Source organism: Chiroxiphia lanceolata, chromosome 5 (assembly GCF_009829145.1).
Source record: "Chiroxiphia lanceolata isolate bChiLan1 chromosome 5, bChiLan1.pri, whole genome shotgun sequence".
Lineage (NCBI taxonomy): Eukaryota > Metazoa > Chordata > Aves > Passeriformes > Pipridae > Chiroxiphia > Chiroxiphia lanceolata.
This window is the reverse complement of record NC_045641.1, coordinates 54,142,517-54,165,507: the sequence shown is the minus strand read 5'-3', so window position 1 is coordinate 54,165,507 and position 22,991 is coordinate 54,142,517. Positions and strand designations below refer to the sequence as shown.

General features: G+C 42.4%; 1 protein-coding gene across 2 annotated transcripts in view; it reads right to left on the bottom strand.

The window, feature by feature from the left end:
* SYN3 (synapsin III) overlaps positions 1–22,991 on the bottom strand; it is a 202,623-nt gene that overhangs the window by 131,807 nt on the left and 47,825 nt on the right. For both annotated transcript variants that reach the window (XM_032689324.1, XM_032689325.1), the window contains exons 5-7: positions 22,207–22,298; positions 7,943–8,099; positions 2,322–2,411 (exon numbers count right to left, since the gene is read on the bottom strand). In XM_032689324.1, coding sequence (XP_032545215.1) covers positions 2,322–2,411; positions 7,943–8,099; positions 22,207–22,298 — 339 coding nt within the window. The remainder of the gene's footprint in view (positions 1–2,321; positions 2,412–7,942; positions 8,100–22,206; positions 22,299–22,991) is intronic.

Genomic DNA, 22,991 nt, shown 5'->3' with positions numbered 1-22,991 from the left:
AATCTCTATTCTTTACATGTATGAAAGAATGAAACGGGTTTTTGAATCTGTTCTGTGTTTAATCCAAAGGTTTAGAGGGTAAGCTTGGGAAAATTTTGGATGTAGAAGGATGAGGATCTCTTACGTGAGACCTGAAGTGCTTGAAGTATATCACATTGCAGAGAGGTAAAACCATAACACTAGTTATAAACACTTCCAGGGGGTCAGCCATCAAAGGACCACAGTGTATTTTATGAGTGCTAACTGGTAAAGCTTGAAAATGCCTCCAGGAAAGGGAAGAAAAAGAGTGGGAAATGGGGATCTTTACATTCCTATCAGACAGATGGAGAAGCTGATGCACAGTGGGAAACAACTTTTCACAGGTGTTTGGTGAAGTGGTGACTGCAAGGGAGCTTGCTTGGTGTAAGCACTTGACCTCTCAGGCTCTCACAGCCCAGGATGCTGTGAAGATGCACCCAGAAAGATATTTAGAAGTTGTCTAGATTCATTCTGTGAGGCAGACCCCCCACCTGGAAAGGGCTGGACTGAATTTGCCCAAGTGGATTGTTGCTTCTGTAAATGGTTGGAAAGTGACTGTTTTAAACCAGATTAGTCAAGCTTGCATGTCAGCAGTAGTGTCTGTGTTCATATGAGATTATCTAAAGTTTAAAAGACTTCCTGTACTCTTTTGTAAGTAAGTAATAGCATCTCCAAGTAGGTGATTGGTTATAAAGATTTCAAAAAAGTGAAATTAAGATCAGTGTTCTGCTAAACAAAACTACTATCCAAATGGTACCAAATACATTTATGTCTGAGGAAATGAAAATCAAATTTCCAGACAAGAAAATATTGCTAAAAATATTAGCTAACTTATTTGCAATGATCACCTTTATCAAGCCTTCCAAAAATACCATTCCTGAAGTGATGGTCAGACGAAGTCACAACTGCCCTGAAGCATTACATATGTCACAAATCCTTCTTCATAAATCATCAGGAATTAAATTCCGCAGGTATTATCAACTAATTTATCTTAAAAGTGTGCAACAAACTGTCACATATTGTTTAAGGACCATCCATTTCCTTATGTCTTAAATGATAATACAACTCTCACCACTGCATTACAGTCATGACTGTACTTACCTCCATGATGTGCCTGTGAAGTACAGAAGTGCTGTAGTCAACACAGCACAGGTAGAGAACAGAGTTTTGGGAACAGAGAGGTGAAGGACTGGCATTTCAAGGTGTTTGGGTACCTAACGAGCACTTGTGGGATTTTTCACAAGAAACTAAATGAAATTTCCTTTGCAATTTTGAAGCTCCCACCAAGTGCCTACGTCCACTGTCAGGTACCTACACCCTGTTGCGTATTGTGGTTGGCCCACAGTATTGCAACAAGTGTGTGAGAAAAGAGGGGGGTTTAATATTTCTGAGCCTTAGTTTAACATCTCAACAACCCTCATCTTCAGGCTGCTAATTCTGCTTCAGTTCACAATCAAGCCTCAGAAATTAGCTCAGCCAGCCAGTGGCTCACATAAGGGGTCATGGTTTATACAGAGTCTCAGCCAGGTGTGAAGATCCACTAACTTGTGGATGTAAGTTGGGAGCAAAAATTCACAAAGGTCTAGTCTTCCTTTTAACCAGAGGAAACAAGAGACATAATCAATTTTAAACGAAGCCCCTCTCTTTGCCATGTTCTCTAGGACTAAGGGCACCTATGCAGATCTCTTTGAAAGGTGCCCTAAGAGTTTGGTACAGTGCCCAGCAGCCCCACAGGGCACTGAGTGTTTAGTTGCTGACAGAAAGACTAGACCTCAGAGCCACCATGCAAAGAAAACATTAGAAGCTGAAAAAAACCCTTTCGAGAACTCCAAGTTACTCTGAGTACCTTCAAGCTGATAAATGTTTCACGGATGGCAACCACGTGGTAGACCAAGCAAACTAACATGGTGAAATAAATACCTCTTATGAACCATGTCCCAAATCATCAGCATATTTTAAGCAATTCCAGGAGTGGGGAAAATTGCTTTATCTGAATAGAGTGATGCCTTGCACTAAGGGATGAGCTTTTTGTTGACTAGGTTTTACACTGGATTTCTGGTCTCGTTTTGAGCCTGTTCTCATTGTTCGCTTCATTAGGGGTCCATACATGACCTGGGGAAGGGCTGAGCAAAAAAGGAGATTCCCAAGCAGTGCCTTTTGCTTATCACTTTTTTAGCTTGTGTTTCTCTGTAAGTAAAATTGAGACTCTTCCCATCATTCCCACCACCATCTTTTGTGCCCAACTCACATTTGTTGCTTCTTCCATCTCCATTCTGGCATCAGAAGGAGGCAAAGTTACTCACCATCTGCTTATGGCTTGGGAAGAACGTTTGCTCCACGAGGGGGAACTTCTCAGGACCCAGCGAGTTGAAGATTTTAATGAGCTGAGAGAACTTGGGGTGAGGGAGGGGAAACAAAAACCAGACACAGTGGATGTCAGTGGCTTATTGTGTAACAGGCAAGTGCTTGCAAAATGTTCTGATAGTGGTGAAGGAGGTGAGAGAAACATGTTATTATGCCTTTCCCACCTTGCTTTCTTGACCTTTGCTCTTGAGAGCAGCTAGAAAATATGAAGCTGCTGTATTTACCCAAGGGCAAGCCAGCCTATATGCACAAGCCTTGGACTAAAAGAGCAGAGAAGAGATTCAAGAGCCAGAAGAGGATCAGTTTAGGTTTACTTACAGATATGCTATGAACAAGATTTGCTTTCCAAATGCAATGGGGAGAGGGTTGGGGGGCCTTTCTTGGTAGAGGATAGAGGCAGGAAATCAGTGCAACCACTCCCCAACAGAGACAAAACAAAACTCTCCCTTGGATCTCTGCCCCACAGTCAAATCAAAACAAAGCACATTGTGCTGAAGGGAAAGAGAATTGCCAAGGGGCAGCAATTACTAGAGGAAATTGCCAGTGCTGCCTGGTTTGAGTGTTAGACCAAGGAAGCATGAGCCCACTGTTAATCATAACTGGCATTTATTATGAGCCAATGGTTTCCCAACAGCCCTTCATGAATAACAGGAGAAAGACGAGTTCACCTGCTACCCCCCATCCCATCTACCAGTGAGGTCTGAATGAGGCACCAGTCTGTGAGGATGATATCCAGAGAAAGCAGTATGTAACATAAATGGGGAAAGCAACAGTGCTGGCATTTCACATATAAAGGTGAACATTTGTCATTGTCCCCACCTGTCAACATGAACTTCACCATTATCACCACTATCATCAGCGTTATAAACATTCAGGATTGTGCCCAACCAGACACAAAGCTCCCCCATGATAAGGCTGAGTTTTGATTTCTGTTCAGGTTCCAAAACCCCTACAGAAGTATAAGCACAACAAACTCCTGTTTTGCTTCAGCCATCTGTGAAGCAAGCAGAGACTATTCTATACGTTGTCTGCAGCCTCCCTGTTCAGTCCATCATTGATCACTTGAAGAAAAACTCAAAACTATAAGAGAGAAACTTAATAACCATGACAGAAAATGTTGCTGAAGCAGAGTTCATATACCAAAGAGAATAAGAGGTGTTATATATCCCAGAAACCTTCCAGATCTCTGGAGAAACTTAGAGTCTGTACCATCAGGCCATCCTGCTTACTCTCTGAAGAGACAGCCCTGTTACCACGGGGAATGCTGAACTGGCAGTGCTGTTGGTGAAGTGGTGAGACTGTCAACCTTTTAAAAGAGGGAGTAAAGTTGAATAAGGGCGCTTGATTATTTTCATGGGTGGTAAGAGAATAAAATGGTTGGGGATTGTTTTCAGCTGAGCTGGTAAATGGGACCGAATTCCCCATTGAGTCCTATTCGCAAAGTAGTTTAGAAACTGAATTTGGTTTCCAAGACCCCCAGAATTTTGTAAAATCAAGTTCATTAATAAAGATTTCCAGTCTGGGCCGAGTAAGGCTGAATTGTAAGCCCTTTTCATGAGTTTCTTCAAGTTCCCCATCAAAGCTAGAGATGTATTAATCTTGAAGGAAATCTCTGAGTCACCTGAGGGAGGTAACACACAGATTAAGGGAAAGAAACAAATATCTAGTGAAGAAGGGAAAGGAAAGCAAGCTCTCTTTCTTCCCAATAGCATCAGCTACTTAATCTTTTGTGTTCTGAGCACTTCTGGGCAATGGCTGGAGCCATTACATGCTCCAAATCACAACTCCAAGGTTACATTGCAGATAGACAGAGCTACTGAGCATGTTTTCTGCTGAACAGCTGTATGAGGGCTCCTATCCTTTTTACTTGGCTAGTTTAAGCACAAGCATTTCTGTATAAGAAGTTAAAACTTCACTTGGTGGTGGAGAAGAAATACGTCTTTGAGAGTTCAAGCTTGGTATGGGTGTAGAAAAAATGCAGTTACTGTGCAAAAAAATTAGGCTGCAAGGTGTGTGCCAGACACAGGCCACATGCTGAAGGGGCAGCTGCCAGCAGATTTGCAGACAAATGCAAAGAATCTTTTTCCTAATCTCACAGATCAAAACGTGGCATTTAAGAAAATCCGCAAAACATCAAGAGGCGGCATATCCCATCACCAACACCACCACCCTCCTCACATGCATCAGCAGATAAGAGAAAAACTCCCCATGTAGAATAATTATTGTTGGCAAGGAGGGTATTGATGTTGGGGAAGGAGGACAGCTTGCTTCTCTTAACCACTTGCACTAGCCCTGCACATCGTAGAAAAGAATAATAAAGACCTGTTTTGACTAGCAAGGTGAGCAAACAGGGCTTAAAAATTAAACAAAATGAGACAGAGACAGGGAGAGAAGGAAAAACACCCTGGCTGAGAGCAGCCCATGCCCCTTGCTGCGCATGCACGCAATCCTGGTGAACCATGGACACTGTGATGTTGAGGCAATGTACGTTATCCTAGGAAAACAGCTCAAACAAAATAACTGTGTAGCTGATAGACAGCAGTCTGACTTGTTCCTTGGACATCCTGTTGAACCATACAGCTCTTGGCTGTTGCTGAAATAACCAGTGTTGCAGATGAGAGACTCAGACATCTGGGAGCCTTGTCAGGCTCTCAAGCCTACAAAAAGGTTTGACATTGGTATTGACTCTCATGGGACAACTCCCTCCCATTTTCTCTTTTTTTACCAGTTGTTAGGGACAAATATTGACAAAGAGACACCCATGTTACGTGGTACAGCAGCCTTTAGATACCTGATAACAGGGCTCAAGTAACATCTACCAATGCAGATGGGTAGGAATGTTACTGTGAGCACCTCAGCTAGATATAACTGCCCCTTCCACACTTTGGCATCAGTTCTTACTTTCTGTGATTCCACTGGTTTTAGTGATATTCCATCCAGACCACAGAGCAAGACATGGGGCAAGGCAATGTGGCACAGCCTGGTTTTAGGTACCTGGAACAGGTAGGCAAGTGAAATGTCTTGGCCTGACTGGTTGGACATCTAGAGTTACGTGCAGGGAGTCTTTACATAAATAAAAAGATCCATTCAGAAGATCTCAAGGCCTTTTGCATATTTTGAAAGTGCCTAGGTCACTGGGGAGTCTATATCTCTTGACAGTCAACAACAGTTTGGCTGGGATTCCCTGGACTCTGGAGGTGACTGCCTTCAAAATTTCATGTTTCCTGCAGTTTTACAGATAAAAGGTTGCTTTGCAATTGCGGACATTACCTGCACGTAATGCGAATACTGCTCAGAACATTCTTCCCACTGTATTTTGGATTGTAACTTTTGTAACACAAAAATTGTTATTAGTGGTTGAAGCATTGTGCTTAGTGTGCTAGTAGCATTATTTCTCAATAGTTCTGGAAGCATCATAAAACTTAGATTTGTTAGATGTTTCTCTGTGTGCGTGAAATCCCTAGAAGACTCTTTTTTTTTTCCTCTCAGAAACATCTAATTCAAACTGTGCCTGTGTTTAATGCAAATTTTAACGTTTGAAGAAATTTGTGTATTGCAGTACTGGAAAACTGGCAAATGTCATTAAAGATGGGGCTGTATGTTTGAGTAAACTCAAACCCAAACTCAGCTGATTGTAATTAGAGTTGCTGAGAATAAAACATGGTTGCAAATTGCCAAGGAAGAACAGTCTCACTTCCATCCCCCTTCACAAAACCATAAACATTTCTATGAAATGGAACCATTTTTTGAAAAAATAAAAAGTGAGAGTGAAAAGCACATTTCCCAGGGGTATTTAGTTTCATTTCTTCATGTATCTCAACTGTTTTCTAGGTTCAAAAAGTTCCCAGTAATCTTTGTTAAGCAGATTCCTTATTTCAAGATGCCTGTTTTGCAATCAGAGTGGAACGTGCACCGAAGTGTCCCTGTCTCTCACTTCCCAGCTATTGCAAACCCCAAATTTTCTGAATCTGCTGTAGGTGAAGCTTTTTGCCCTCAAATGCCCTGCTGTAATCTCTACCTGAGGTTCAACCTGATAAAATTTCAGTGGTGCCAAATGCCATCTGAGCTCTTAGATTACTTAGCACATTACAATCACTGGTTTGGAGGGTGATGTGTGTGCAGGGGCAGTAGGGAAAGCAGGGATTCTGAAAACTTGTTTTAATTGTTTACGAGTGGTTTCCTTGACTCTTCTGGGAAGGTTTTCTGAGCCAGCTGTATTCCCTGTGAGGAAAGCATGGCACTACCAGACCCAGAGTAGGCAGAGCCAAGTTGCTGGCAGAGCCAAGTTCTCCCACACTGCCTTTCCAGCACTGCTATTTCTTTTTCTTTCTTTCTTTCTTTCTTTCTTTCTTTCTTTCTTTCTTTCTTTCTTTCTTTCTTTCTTTCTTTCTTTCTTTCTTTCTTTCTTTCTTTCTTTCTTTCTTTCTTTCTTTTTCTTTCTTTCTTTCTTTCTTTCTTTCTTTTTCTTTCTTTCTTTCTTTCTTTCTTTCTTTCTTTCTTTCTTTCTTTCTTTCTTTCTTTCTTTCTTTCTTTCTTTCTTTCTTTCTTTCTTTCTTTCTCTTTCTTTCTTTCTTTCTTTCTTTCTTTCTTTCTTTTCTTCTCTCTCTCTTTCTTTCTCTCTCTCTCTTTCTTTCTCTCTTTCTCTTTATTTATTTATTTATTTGTCTTTTTTAATGTGCTTAGTTTGTTTGTTTTCTTTTATTTTAGATTCCTAAAAATAGACCTTTCACATCTTGAGGTCCCTGTACACCATCAAAAATGTAATTAAAAGGCATGAATTGAAATATGTCAACTAAGCCCTCATTGACTCAACCCCAAAGTCAGATGGGTTGGACCACATGATTGTCAGCAAAAGGCAGTGTAAATGTGGAGGCTTTTTGTCTGGTTACCAGGGTCAATGCACTTGTGTGTTTAGGACCCACTGTCAGAAACAATGTGAAGGTATTGAACTGAGTCTGGAAGTGATTTCTCTCTCCTCCTCTTTCCGCTCCCAGCAATCCTTATCATTCAAATGGGAACTGAGGTCAAGTGTGTATAATCCACCTATACACTGATGGCAAAGTGAGATTGCTCTCACTACTCTTATTACTGCACTGGAACATTTTTGGAAAAGACAGGATCTTGCTTTTGGTCAGATGCCTTCTAAAACAGTGAATGATAAATTTTCTTTAAGGTAGCTTTATCTTTTTTTTTAGTCAGGACAAGAATATGTTGTTATTGATCTGATATTATTAATCTATTAATCTACTCTGTCTTACAAGACATTTAGGTGTTGCTGTACTGTTAGCTGTTTGTGACCTTTTAGAGTTGGGACAAGTGAAGTGCCTTACTCAGGGTGAAGAAATAACACCTTGATACAATTAGAGGCTGATAAAGAAGTAGTGCTAGTAGTTTTTTTTCCCTGAGAATTCCCAGCTGGACTCCTAAGGTTGTTTAGATGGTGGTTTTAACCTAAAGAGACAAATTCCTATGAAAGAGACGCAGCTGAGTTTGGTGCTTTATGGACACAGGATATCTTCTTTGCAGTGTTGACATGCAGTAGAGCTGGATCATCACTTACCACCCAGGGCTTGCTGCAGAAGTTGTAGATGGAGTAGAGGGAGTTGACTGTGTGGATGCCACCATACTGGAGACCGATGATAAGGCTGCGGAAGTCTTCTCCCAGTGCCATGCTGTAGGCATGCTGCCGAATCAGGACGAAGTCCGGCTTGAAGGACCTGGAAGAAATGAGGGGAGTGACGTTTTACTTTGAAATGCTCAGCAACACTTCCAGCCTCTCCTTGTTTCTTTTAAATCCTTCCCCTTTCTTTTCACTAACACACTTTGTTCTTCTCTGGGTCTCTCCTCATGGGTTGCTTGTGTTAGAAGGTAACAAACAAAACCAAACCAAACTCCTAGCCATTAAAAAAAAAGAAAAATCCAATATAGCTGCAAGTGTGAGAGCATAGAAACAGGCCAAACAGATTTTCTGCAGTTTCCTTGTCACTCAGACACGCATAGGAATGAGCCACAGCTGGAGCCAAGGGTCATAAATTCACTGATGGGGAGATTCTCTTTTCTTTCTAAAAGCTTGGCCACAGTTGGCAAGCTCATTGTAATGTGCAAAGCAGATGAGAAAGCAAGTTTGTTTCCTGATGATTGAACTTGATATTGAAGCAATGCCCAGTGGGTGGGAAGATCATAAGGGATTTCAAAAAGCTATCGTACCTTCATTGACATACATTCCCCCTTTAATCAGTTTATTACGTACGCAGCACATCTCGAGCTCTTATGGATATGAGTCAACAAGCGAAGGGCAGGCATGGTAATGTAATTAATCAAACGAGCAGAGCCCCTCATACAGCGCTGTGACTCATGGCATGGACTTCCAGAATATTATTTAGCAAGATTAGAGCTGGGACTCCTATGGTTCAACAGCAGCAGCTCTCAGCAAATGCACAGAAAAGTGAGGCCCTTTCTAGGTAAGCCAACAGGCAACAGATTATCTTTCAAGCAGGCAGATTTGATTCCTTGCTGATGCTGTGTCTTTGGAACCATTCAAAAAATCTCTGGAAATAGTCCCTGGAAAGAAGCTGTTCCCAAAATGGTGCTCAGCAGTTAATTCTCAAAGGCATGGAAGGGGCTTTTCCACTGAAATGGGATTATTTTATACATTAACAGAGGTTGCGTCAAGGACATCAGAAAAATTTCCATGTTGTATTAAAGATTTTCAGAGAAATGAGCTCTGTAACCAGGTTCCACTACCTCACTATCCTTGAACATTTTCCTTGCTAAGAGACTATAATTTCTGTCCTTTGGATGTATGAGCTGGAAATACCTTGGATTTATAGCCCCTATTTATATTTCCATCATTCAGGCAGGGAAATCCGAGATTGTGATTCTGGGCCAGATTGTGGCAACAAACACTGTACACAAACCCCAGCACAGCTTTGTTGTTTCAAAGCTGTTCATTTTGTTTGTTGGCCTTGGACTTTTGTTATTGCCCACCCGAGACATGGTGAAGAGCATGCTCAGCTTTTGTGATGCAAGAGGCCAAGCTTTGGAAATGTTGTGATTCCCTCCCGTGGAGTTTTTTTAAACACGAGCATGTTCCCTAATGTACTTGGCACCAAAGGTGGTGCTTTCCTCCAGCAGCGAGATGAATAATGAGCATCAGGAGGCCTGTGCTATCGCTGTGCAGCTGATTTATGGACCTCCCTGGTGTCAATGGGGATGAGGGAAGTGGTGATCTCCTGCTGAGAAACCGCAAGAGAATACAAATTTTGGAAAGCTTGAGCTGCTCCATTCTGCTGGACTTGCTGTGCAGAAAGTATCCTGGAGGAAGGCAAGGGTCCTCAGGAAGGATTAACCAGCTTCTTATAATCATGGCTCAATATCTGTGCTGAGTTACTGAGCAGTTGTGGTACCTGGAGGACTGGGAGCTCATCTTTCCTCATCCAGCTTTCTGAGTGTATGAGGAAAAAACAATCCCTGTTACAGGTCAAGTCTTTCCTCAGACTTGACTTGTGGAACAGCATGTACTGAGGTTTTGCAGGAGTGCTTCAGACCATTGGTCTGGCCTCCTCAGAGGAAGCAGCACTACTTGCCCCTGAACCTCCTTTCCAACACCCTGGATGGGGATGTGGTGCTGTTGTGGGGTGAAAGGATACAATGAGTGTGGCCAGCTTTGTGGGGAAAGCACACAGTGGCTGGGAAACTGCCTTCAGTGTCTTTATTTCTGCCAGCCAAAAACTCAGGAAAAAAAGCTCTTGTCTTTTCAGGTCCTGGCAAAGGAAGAGTTTCTCCACTTAGAAGATGGACATGAGAATAGAGAACTAACATGGAAAAGCCTATTCTCAAACTCTGTGTCCTGTAGGAAGACAGGGCACTCTCTCATGCAGCAGATGAGAAGTGATTCTCTAAAGTGAAGGTGGACACTGAATTCCTGTTTTGAGCTGTGAAACAATGTGAATGTTCCCATGGATACTGAGAACAAGGCATAGGAGTGCCAGACCTGGGACTGACTACGAATAAGCATCAGCTGGAGAGCCCCAGATCCTGTAACGCAGAAACAGAAATCAGTGGCAAAATGAGAGGCGAGGGGCTAGGAAGGATAGCAGGCAGTAAAAGGGAAATGAATAGTCATGGTAGGAGTGGTGGTATGAAAACTGATTAACTAGAGATACCAGTGATCTGGTGAGAAAAGAGCTTATTTGCTTCACATGAGGATTCTTGTTTTTTTTGGTAGAAGATTACTTTTGCAAGCTACTGCTCATTCTCCAAGTGTAAAGCTTAAGCTAACAGAGCAAGCCTTGAATTTGGAACAGCTAGTAGCATAGATGTTTTCTTTGCTGGTTCAAGCCAATAACATCTCCCATGTCAAAGCTGAAATCCCTGGCAGACAGATGGGTTAGGCAGAAGTCACACATTTGAAACACCATTGCTAAAACCTTTGGATGAGCCAAACTCAGTAGCACCTACTGTGCTGAGGTCTCTAAGCACCTGTCTAGTAGGACAAGAGGAGCTATGGCAGGAGCAGGTACCTTTGCTCTCCACTGCCTCCATGTCTTCCCTCACTCCATCCAAACCTTCCAACCGGTGTTCAGATGACCATGAGTGGTCTTGAATAAAACTGTACCTATTCCTTGCTAAAGACATATCATGGGAATGGGTTTGGTCAGAAAAGGAATACAGGAGACTCCATTCAAACATCTAGTGGGCAGGGAGATGGGATAGGTAAATAGAACTAAAAGTAAACCACAGGTTTAAAACATATCACTAGTAATCTGTGCTCTGCATGTTGGTGCAGTGCTGTTCCTGGGCTGTGTAGAACCTGCCTGAAGTCTTGAATCTTCCTGAGCATAGCCGCCAGATGGATGATACTCCTGGAAGAAAGCCGGAGCCCATCTTCAGCCACAAACAAAAAAGAAGCCCTTTTCAGACCTCAAGAGCTCAGTTATCATTTGAGTTTGGCTTCCAGCACTACCTGGCAAAATGAAGATCACTAAAATGTACGTAGTACCTTCTCAGAGTGGCTTATAGACAGAAGAATCCTTCGTTTAAAAGAAACAAACAAACAAAGAAAAAGCCAGGACGTTGGAAAAAAATAATTTTCAGATTGAAATAGCCGGTGAGATTTCATTTTCCTCTGGAATGAAAAGGTGCTTTTCTTTCAGCTCATGTTGCCACAAGCAGTGGCCTCTGCCAAACACGGCATGAGCCTTTCAGTGCTCCGAGTGGTGAATAAATGAACTAGACACCCCCAGAGTGAAGCAGCCCCCCACAGGTCCCTGTGGCTTTCCTCCCTTTGCAGTAAGTTGCCTCCTTCTCCCAGGTGCTAGCCAAGGCCCATGGCATTCGCTCAGCCTACCTCTGCCTAGTGTCTGGCTGGGAAGCTGCTAGTGCTGCCAGTCCTGAGCCTGGATTGGATACTGCAGTGCAGGATGCTTATCTGCGTTTAACTAACTCTTTTTCAACTTGTTCCAATGTCTTTTAGCAGTCTTTTTTCTTTCTTAGTGGTAAAACTATATTTTCAGAGACAAACCTAAGTATAAAGCCTGGACCCAAAATGTCTAATAGGAAGAGATCCAACTGTAGAATACAATTTCCTAGGTTGGACCCATCTACCCTTAAATCTGTGACAGCATTAGCTGTCTTGGAAATAGTTTTGTCAGAAATGGGGAAATATAAAACAATTTAAGGGATTCTGATGTTAAATATGGAAGTCAGACATCTCAGAAGCAGCAGTAGCTGTTCTGGTGACCATGTGTCTAACTTCTCTCATTATGAGAAGAGGATTAGCTCTGAAAAGATCATCAATAACATTTCTGTGCAGAAAGCAGAGCCCTGGACTGCTTTGTGGTAGAGAAGATGATGACAGCAAATCCTGCTGAGAGGTTTCATGCCTTAAAGAGATCTCCTATTTCTTATTTCTGTGTATAACCATAAGTCTGGCTTGCTTCTTGGTCCTTCAGCTTTCCTCACTGAAATGCAAATAGATTCACGACCATGAAGAAGGAACACACAAGAATAGATTATTTGTATCAGAACTAGTGTGATCAGCACACTAGGTCATCCCCCTGTACTCAGCACTGCTGGGCTACACCTCAAATACTGTGTTTAGTCTTGGGGCCCTCAATAAAAGAAAGACATTGAGGTGCTGGGGTGTGTCCAGAGAGGAGAACAAAGCCGTTGAGGGTTGCACTGAGGTGGGGGTTGGTCTCTTCCACAGATAACAAGTGATAGAACAAGAAGAAAGGGCCTCAAGTTGTGCCAGGGGAGGCTTAGTGGATATTAGAAAAAATTTCTTCATGGAATGAGTTGTCAAGCATTGGAACAGGCTGCCAGGGAAGTGGTTGAGTCACCTTCCCTTGAAGTGTTCAAAATATGCGTGGATATGGCACTTAGGGACATGGTTTAGTGGTGAACATGGCAGTGTTGGGTTAACAGTGGGACTCAACCGTCTTAGAGGTCTTTTCCAACCTTAAGAATTCTGTGATTCTTTTATTGCCAAAATACCTTTAATGACCCCTCCACTGTGAATAATCGCTTGTAGCCAAAGAGTGGATGCTTTATGCTTTAGCACCGTGATGGGTTTAGAGAGCTTTTTGCCAGTGCTGTGAGAAAAGGAGGAACTCTCCTGCTTTCTTTCTTAAAGACTGCCAGTCTTACAAGACACCTTGTCCTTCAAATCAGTACAAAAATATCTTCCCAGGACATTGAAGACACACATCCTCACTTCAGGTTCTATCTCTCCTCCATTATTCAAGAGGCTTAATTCAGCTTTCAGACACTTCCCAGTGATCAACACATTTTGACTAAGTTCCGTTCCAAATCCTTTTCTATCTGGTTGGCATGACGCAGAGAGGAAGAAAAGTACATAATTAAGCAATATGATACAACAATCTTTGCATTATTGGCAATTAATGGAGCTTTCAGGGAAGCTTCTGAGGCACAATTCCAAGCCATAAGTGGCTACAACTACATGAGAAGCGCAATAATGCCTCAAACTGTGCGGTGCCTCAGGTGTCTGATAGGAAATAGAAAATGGCATTTTCTATGGAACAAGTAATGGAACAAGTTCTTTTTGTGCTTTAATTGGGTGTTAAAAGTATTGTTATCACATTACTGAAAATTAATATGAAATCTATGACATTTTCACTTATCATGATGTTAGATCTAACATTATCTTGGATGTAGTAGTAAAGAGGGAAATTTCCTAAGAACAAAAAGTCACTTCAGTCAAAACCTCATGTCATATTTTCCACAGAAAGAAACAAAACCTGATGAAGTTATTCAAAGAAGGAATGAATGTGATTACTTATATGAATAAGATGAAATGGAACTTGCTTTACAGAAACAAAAAAGCCACATAGAATAAAGGATGATCTCTCTTTACCGGGTTGGAGGAGAGAAACAGGGTGTCTTTTGGGATATTGTAATAGATAATGGTTGGGGAAAAAACATGGCATGTGTGAGAGATCAGTTTAGCAAATGCAGCAGGAACCAGGAATCACAGTTGCAGTAGGACCAATACCACTATATGCAGACAGGGACAACCTGGAAGATGCTCTGATTTGCTTCTCAGCCACAGATCAATGCTCAACTAACCATGAAATCATGTCACATACTCTCTGAACTGTCCTGTGGCAGTCTAAAAAGTCTGCCATATATTTTACTTCTAAACTAATCGACATTTACAAGGAAAAGCATGTGGACTCGGACAATGCCTAAATGTAGTAACAACCATACCTGCCAATGGCAACTTGCCTTCAAAATGTCTGTGACCCAAAGCTTTTACAGAAGGTGATTCAAGTACTTTCTGACATCACAGAATAAAGTCACAGAATAATTTAAGTTGGAGAGGATCTTTGGAAATCTGGCCCAACACCACGCTCATCGCAGGGCTAACTTTAAATTGACATTGGGATGATCATGGTCTTGTCCAGCCCAAGACTGAATATTCCCAAGGACAAAGCCTCTCTGTGATTTGTTCCAGTATTTGACCACTCTCTCTGTAGAAATTTTTTACAAAATGGTATCTTATTAGAATTTCACTTGCTGCAACTTTAATCTCGGGTTTTTTTGTCCTCTCACTGCACACCTTCAACAAGTCTGGCTTCATTGCCTCTTCACCACCCCTTTAGTTGCCTGATGGCTATAGGTGGATCCCTCTCAACCTTCTCTTACAGACTGAACAAAGCCACCTCAGTCTTTCCTTGGGTGTCTTTAGTCCAGTTCAAGGAGCTTGGAGGCCTTTCACACAACTCAGTCCAGTCTGTCAACGCCTTTCTTGTACCAGTGAGCTCACAGCTGGACACAGTACTCCAGATGTGAACAGTGTCTCATTAGCTACATGCTTGCTAATACCACCCAGTGAGCCATAGGATTTCCACCCTGCATGAGCACACAGGACCTCCATGTCCTTTTGTGCAGAGCTGTTTTCTCTTCTGTTATTCCCCACCAGTACTGGGGTTATTTCTTCCTCCCCTCAAGACTTTGCAATTGTCCTTACTGAACATCATGAGGTTCCTGTTGGCTCATTTCCCCAGTTACTGAGGTCCCTCTGAATAGCAGCTCTACCCTCTGACACATCTGTCATTGTCCCCCCCCGCAACTTGTTTGTTGAGGCTCCACTCTGCCCCAATATAACGTCATTAACAAAGATCCATCTTGATCAGTACAGTGCAGGTGCAGCACGAATTGTCCCTTCGCTTCTCTGTTTGCCATTCCCTGGAAGAAGCCTTAATAAAAAGCCATGTGGAAATGTGACAAATTACAGCACAGTTGGGAAAAAAAAGAGAGTTGATCAAGACTGAAACAATCTACAACAGTCTTTAATCATTCTTGCATTCAGTCCGGGATTAATTAATCAGTGAGTGCTCTAGACCTGGCAGCACATTCCTTATTGGAATGAATTACTGTGAATGCAAAAAGGTTAAGGGAGAAGTTTAGTCTCTGAGATGCTCCCCACCCTGGTCTGCTCAGAGTGACTTTTGCTTTCTGGCAGCTGCCTGCACGCCAAATGTTTTCCCCATAACTGTCAGCATCCTGCCCGCACGTCGGCTGGGCGCCAGCTGCTGGGGAGGTGAAGGGGGACATTATTCATCTGGGAGATCAGGAAACCCCAAAGGGAGAAGCAGGCCTCCAAGCAGCTGTTTAGCAGCAGGAGCTGAGGTGGAAGTAACTGAGAATAAATACATAAATAGTCACACCCCAACTCTTTTGTAGTTCCTGCTCAAAAAAAATATGAGCCACAGGGACAGATAGGTGAAGAGAGGGGAGATATTAGTTAAAAACAAAGTTAGATCATCCCCCATGTGGGAATAATATCTCAGTTTATAAATGTTTACTGGAGGTGTTAAATTTCTTCATACGTAACTGCAGCTTGCCAGGGTTTACCCTGTTGGACACCTCGCTCCAGCTCATTGACTCTGCAGGGTATTTTGGCGAGGGAAGTGGTAATTTGGCATATTGGTCTTTTGCCTAATCTGAAATTTCAAAAGCTTACAGGCTGTTACACACACTTCTCCATTACATTTACAGATTGCCATGCCATCAGTACAAAAAATACTGCCCAAATGTTTCTCAGTGTTGAATACATACCGCATATTTTACTCTACCATGTGGCACTTTCTGTGAAACTTGGGAGAACCATGAGCTCAACATGTTTTTCCATCTGGCTTCTAGAAACCTAGACTCTCCAAATCAGTTCCTGCCATTTCTTTCTCCCATCAGCAGTTTCACAGAAAATCGTAGAAATTTGCTTTGGAAGTAATAAAAAAAAAAAAAATAAAAAAAAATAAAAAAAGACATTCTAAAAAAGAGCCTAGTTAGGTCAAGTCTTAAATTAAAAAAGACAGGGACTAGACAGAGCTTGGAGTTCCTCTTTGGCACAAGCTTCCTGGAACCTGAGAAGCTGGAAAGTTACCTACTGCCTCTCAATACTTCCTATATCAGTGCCCAGGGACAGCAGCTACTCCAGTGACTTTCCTGGATGTTCTCCCTGTAGAAGAACTGCAAGAAACCACCAAGTCTTGTGAACAAATAGTCCTTGAGAGACAAGAAAACATCCTTCTAGGAATGTGCCACTACTGCGTGATGAGAAAGCATGGCCTCTGTAGGTTAGAAAACCTACCTGCCCTTTTCAGGGAGCTGCTTGTTAATGGACCTCTGAGTGAGCGAGCCTACTGGGGTGGGAAAAGGTGCAGTGGGCAGTGGACAGTGTCCTCACTGGACTTTAAACAGTCTTTCATCCTAGGGCAGGTAAATCTTTTTTAGTCAGAGTATTCGTCTCCTGGGGTCTGCAGGAATAGTTGGAAAACACCTGTGGGCTGGCCAGTTTCTTCTCTTCTCCCACGGAAAAGGATTTGCTTCCTCATGCTGAGGTTGTATGGCAGCTTGTAGTATAAAAATATGCTTGGGGAAAAAAGCACTTTCAGGGATTTTTGGGGTGTTTATTCAACAGGCTGCTGCCCTGTTATCAGCACACAGAGCATCGTAGAAGCACTGAATCAGCTGGAACCAGCGGGAAAGTCAGTGTTAACTACAGGAATGAATGGGCTTGTATGGGCGAACTGGAGAATTCACTGACCCCACCACAGCTGTGAGTTGCAAGGGCATATCACTCAGGGCAAGCAGGGTGAGACATACACGTTACACACACAGGCCAAATTCAGGCAAGGCCTGTAGGACTAAACATCACTCTATGACAGAAGTATTTCCCCACAGCAAGACTTTGTCCTCAGTGCTCCTTTACTGTTGTTTTGGACATGCCTTTCCTTTTGCCAGGGTCATTTCTCCACTCAGGTTCCTCCCCATTTCAGATCCTAGTCTGTCAGTTGTTGTCTGTACTGTGGTGTTGCAGTGAGGCTGCATACCACACTGTAAGTGGTATGGCCACCACTGTGGTAGGTCCCATGCAGACATGAAAGTGTGTTTTCTCCCCTGGATGATCAGCACCAATAGCAAAAGAGGCAGCTCTACAGGGAGACAGGAGATGAGAGCAGTCTGGTGCATGATTAATTTATATCCTTAAAAGTCTGAAATGCTCCCAAAGATATTAGTATTCCCCAGGTAAGGAAGCTGTCCAGATTTTCAACATATCCCTGTCTTATTTGCATGTCTACTGGAATTAATAGCTGAAGGATTGTAAAGCCCAAAATTCAAACATGTGACTGCATTTAATCATTAATGCAGAACCTAAGATCATAGTTTGGGAGTCTAAGTGTTGTTGTCAGAAGCAGAGACAGCCCAAATTCTCATTTATATACTAAGACACTCTTAAAATACCCTGAAAGCATAAATGCACCTCAGAGTGGGTGCAGAGCCAGCACTGACAGCCTCTTTATGCTGAGACAATATTGAATGAAGGACCCTTCAGAGAAATGAAGACAAGTGAAAAGAAAAATCCCATTCCTTACATTGAATGCCAGTAGAGGTGACACAGCCCAAAACCTTGAAAGAGTAATTAGACTCCAGATGGTTCACTCTGTCTCTGACTGTATGTGTTTGGAGACCTGTGCAAAAGGAAGTTGTGTATACACTGGAAGGAGGTTGAAGAACCCACCCAAGTGTTTTAAAAGCAGGCATAAGCCCACATTTGTTTTTTCATGTTCTTTAGTAGTCCAGCCGTTGCACCCAGAAATGACTCCATTTCTCCGCTGAAAGAGTTGCTATGTTTAAGTTGGTGAGGGATCCTTTGGGATGAATAAGCACCACTTCCTGCTTCCCATATTTAATTTTTCACTGGGGAAGGTCTGCTGCCAATTTTACCCTAATAAACGCTGGGGTAATAAAGAGCAATGTCCTGGCTGAGCCTAACACTGCTCCTGGTGCCCAGCTCATCCCACCACAGTGTCCTCAGTCAGGGCACGTGTTACAGGGTACTAAAACAGGAAAGTGCTTGCTAGAGACTGCAGTAGGTACTACATGGCCAGCTCTTTGTCTTCTAACTCTGAAGAAAATGTGCTGAATAGGCTGATAGAGCCTTTGCATAACATGGTGGAACTCAGAACAGAAACCACACATGCAGTTTTTTAGGTTTGTTAGATGATAGCCTTTGTCTACAGTAGCACATTTTGCTGATACTATTTCAAATCGCCTCCCCCCCAAGATGTGCAGAATTTAGAAGCGAAAAAAAAAAGGAGCTGGAGACTCAGAATATTGTTACTGTAAAACTACATTCTTGGAGCCACACTTGTTTTAAAAATCAGGCAAGTAAAGTAATGCCTGGCTTCAGTTATGTTGTTTGGTAACTTATTTATAGCTACTTGTTTCAAGATACACAGGCTAGTAGTCATGGAGGTCTGTACACTTCCACTTCCACTTTTTTGCTCTCTTTAATTGTCAGTGATTGTGGGTTTTTTGTTGAGTTGTTTTTTGGTTGTGGGTTTGTTGGTTTTTTTTAATAAATTTGCCTGAGGCAAGCAGTAAATGTAGAGCTTTAAGGACTGTTATACCTTCTTATTAGGGGATTTATCTTCCAGGTAAAAGAACCACAAGTCTTTCCTGGTGCACATTCAAGTCAGTTGGCATGGGGTCTAAAAGAATGCCGTAACTCCAGGGTGTCAGAAAGCATCAAGGGATCAGCAGAGAGAGAGCTTTGTTTTAAATGTGCAATACACTGTTTCCAGTTCAAAGAAGAAACTAGGAGACCTGCTCCAAAATGACAGCATTTAATAGTCTACAAAATTGTTAGATAATGTAACGTCAAACTGGAGAGAATGGCCCAGTGGTTGCTTTATATTAATATTAATAATTGTTGTTTTAAAAAATATTTATTATTTAATTGATTTCAAATCTACTGGTCTGTAGTACATTCAATGTCTTTCCACTAAATTTGCACATTCTGTTGCCCTCCCTGTGAAGAGAAGAGTGAAGCAGGTAGGGCTCCTCTGGGGGGGGATCCCAAATGTGCTTGTTAGCAAGATGCTGCCTTATTTACCTTCCTATAACTTCTCAGTGGTATTTGCAAGGACTTCGGGGGTTCAAAAAACATGATTATTATATTTCATCATCTAGAAACATTATGACTTGTGACTGAATATTTTGCTTAATAATTAACAGACGTCTAATAAGTGATGGAAAAAAGATGTCAGCAGCAGCGGGGTTGGTGCATACTTGAGTTGAAGGTGTCCCCCGTGGCATCTCCCCGTGGCTGGACACTCTGAAGGGTGTCTGTGGCCAGGCAGAACATGTCTGTGGGTGCAATCGGGGGACTTGAAGGGAGTGAGAAGCAGCTGCATCCACGTGGATGGGCTGAGGGGGCTCCACACAGCTCAGTAGCCGTACGCTCCACAATTCACCTTCTAAAGTGAAGAAGAGTTTTTATTTCTGTACCTTCTAAAGTATTGCTAGGAATGGCCATGGAAGTTGGCTGGCCTGAGCTCTTAAACTTGTTGAACTGGGCATGCCAAGGGCACATCAGCACAGGCTGTAAACAAATGTCTGCTGCTTGTAAGGACTATGGTGTGTAACACACATACGCCATATAAATCCTGCATCTAAGTATGTATTTACCAAATCCACTTCCCACAACACAAATATGTCTTTACACATGCAGAGATGAAAACAAAAAAACCTGAACAAATGCCATTGATAAAAAGATGCATTTCATATATAAATATACACTTGAAAATGCTAGCTGGGATACCTGTATATTCACTGCGAGCAGAAAAATGAACATCATGCCCCAGACACTCTTGTGAAATAAATTTTGTCTTCAGTTTCTGTTTAATAGCCCAAGATCTTTCTGCCAGATGTACGAATGTCTTTGGGAGGAAAGACACGGGAAGGAAAATGAAGATGTGATCAACCTAGGAAATGGTTCTTGGGAAACCTTCCAGCATCATGAGCAAGTGAACACAGGAGTGCATTAGCACGGCACATTGTGTGATGAATGCTCCAGCAGCTGGTTCATGGGACAGAAACAGACATTTGTGGGACAAGAGAAAGCAAATGTATGTAACAGACACAACTTTAAAAGTTTTTAGCAGAGGCTCGTGAAATTAAACCAAAGAGCGAATGGAGACCACAGTCATAGCTAATTGACAGTGACAAGTTTTGCTTTGCACTGTTTGGACTGCAAATGACATTTTGAAAAATTAAACTTAGGTCAGCATGCTCAGAATAACTGTTTTTCAGCTGTTCTAATAATCCCTTTCAAAAACATCACTGTATGCTGTATAATGTGTCTCTATCTCTAATTTTGAACTAGGAGCAAACAGACAAAAGGATTGATTAAATGTGTGAACCATATTAAACTCAAGATGCTGAATACACCAAAAAGTGCAAAGGAGTTGTACAAACAGAAGTGGAGTGGCAAGAAAAATTAATTTGGAATAGTAATGAGATTTCAACACAAAGAAAAGCTATTGTATCAAAGATGAAATGTAGTGTTGTGATTGTATTGACAAAAACTCATAAAGATGAAGGCTTGGGAATAATAAGCTGAAAGTTAATATCAGTGTTATGCAAACAGAGGCATCATACACAGATGTGACAACTTATACTGTTCTTTACATAGCACTAGTGAGAATGCCTCTAACATTAACTGCAAATTACAGGCACTCTGATGTCTGAAAGTAGGGGAGCAATGCTTTTGGAAAGTGAATTGGATGCATGATCGAAGAAGAATTGCTTGGACAGGGACACCTTCCACTAGAACAGGTTGCTCAAAGCCCCATCCAATCTGACCTTGAACACTGCAGGGATGGGACATCCACAACTTCTCTGGGCAACCTGTTCCAGTGTCTCATCACCCTCACAGTAAAGAATTTCTTCCTAGTGTGAGACTAAATCTACCCTTATTCAATTTGAAGCCATTCCTCCTTGTTCCATCACTACATTCCCTTGTCAGAAGTCTCTTTCCAACTCTCTTGTAGCCCTCTTTAGGTACTTGAAGGTCCTATAACCTCTCCCTGGAGCCTTCTCATCTCCACACTGAACAACTCTCTCAGCCTGTCTTCACAGGAGAGGTGCTTCAGCCCTCTGATCATTGTTATGGTCCTCTTTTGGACTTGTTCTAACAGGTCCACATCTTTTTTATGTTTGGTACCCCAGAGCTGGATGCAGTACTCCAGATGGGATTTGACCACAGCAAAGCAGAGGGGCAGAAACAATCCTCCCCAGTCTTGCTGGCCATACTGCTTTTGATACAGCCCAGGATATGGTTGGCTTTCTGGGTTGAGAGAACATGTTGCTGGCTTATGTCAATCTTCTTGTCCACCAACATCCCCAAGTCGTTCTTGTGAGGGCTGCTCTCGATCTGGTCATTCCCCAGCCCGTATTTGTGCATGAGACTACCCCAGCCTAGGTGTAGGACCTTGCAATTGGTCTTGTTGAACTTCAGGATCACATGGGCCCACCTCTGAAACCCTCCGGTGTGTTGACTACACCACAAAACTTGGTCATGCTTGGAAGGGCTTTGTGGCTACTGCAAGGATAGTCCACTGGGATCAGACCTAAGACAGGCAGACTAATGAATTCCAGCCACTGTTTGTAATGAAGATTGTTCGACACAAAAGGAGAGAAAAATCAAGGGAAAGAAAGATCCATTTTCTCTTTTACTGGGAGTTCTGAGGATAAAAAGAACCTGAAAAGGAGGCATTTGTTGTTGCATGAAGGGTCTGGGCTGGAAACAATGGCTGTATGGCATACTGCACACCTGAGACCTGATACAAAACCACCAGAGCCAGGCTGCTCTTTTCACTGCTTCCAAGAAACCCTGATGTCATCAGGACTGTGCTACCCTGATTCAGATACTGGTCAGACCCTGAGGTAATCCTACTTGCCCCAACATTGGTCCAGAAAACCCAATTTTCAAGACAAACTGGTGCTCCTCACCTTACCACCTTAGTGCCATTCCTCATGACCTGCATGTCCACCATGCAGCCACCCATGACGTAAGCAGCCAGGTTCAACTCGGAGAACTCGGCCTGGAGTGGAGCAAAAGGATAAAGAGTTACTCAAGGGTAGCAGAGACGCAAACACATGGACACAGATGCAGAATTGTCTTCAGCTGTAATTGGCTTTTCCTTCTTTTCCTTATTTTTTTTTTCTGTGAGGCAACTGGAGGTCCAATTACAGCTGGTTTGCCCTGGAGAGACTGCAGAAATCTTTACGGCTCCCAGACTTGGGGTGTAAAAGTACACAGGATTAGGCTTATTGCAGTAATAAGTACTGAAGGAATTAAGAATGAGCAAGCTGAAAAATGCACACAGGAAAGAATAATAATAATAAAAAGAGGTAAGGTCATTTGAATTCAAATTCCAAGTTTCCACTTGGAAACATCCATTTAGAATTATGTCTGAGTCGGCTGTCGTGCCACTGGCCAACTACAAGCCTAATACAAAAGATTTAAACCTTTTAGCTAAACAGCTAAAAAACCTCATTATGCTGCAGGAAGGTGATAAGCAGCGAAGGCCACCTGATGTGATTTACTTATTAAGATTTTAACTATTAAAGGATTAGCAAAGCTGGGTAGGCTATGAACAGTGCTGCTCAATTATTAAAACACTTTATATTTTAAAAGAGGTGGGACTTACAAGGCCGGAAAGGTTGGCAAGGAATATTTCAGCTACGGGGAGCAAAAGGGGTGATTATGACTGCAGTGGATGTCAGTGAAGGTT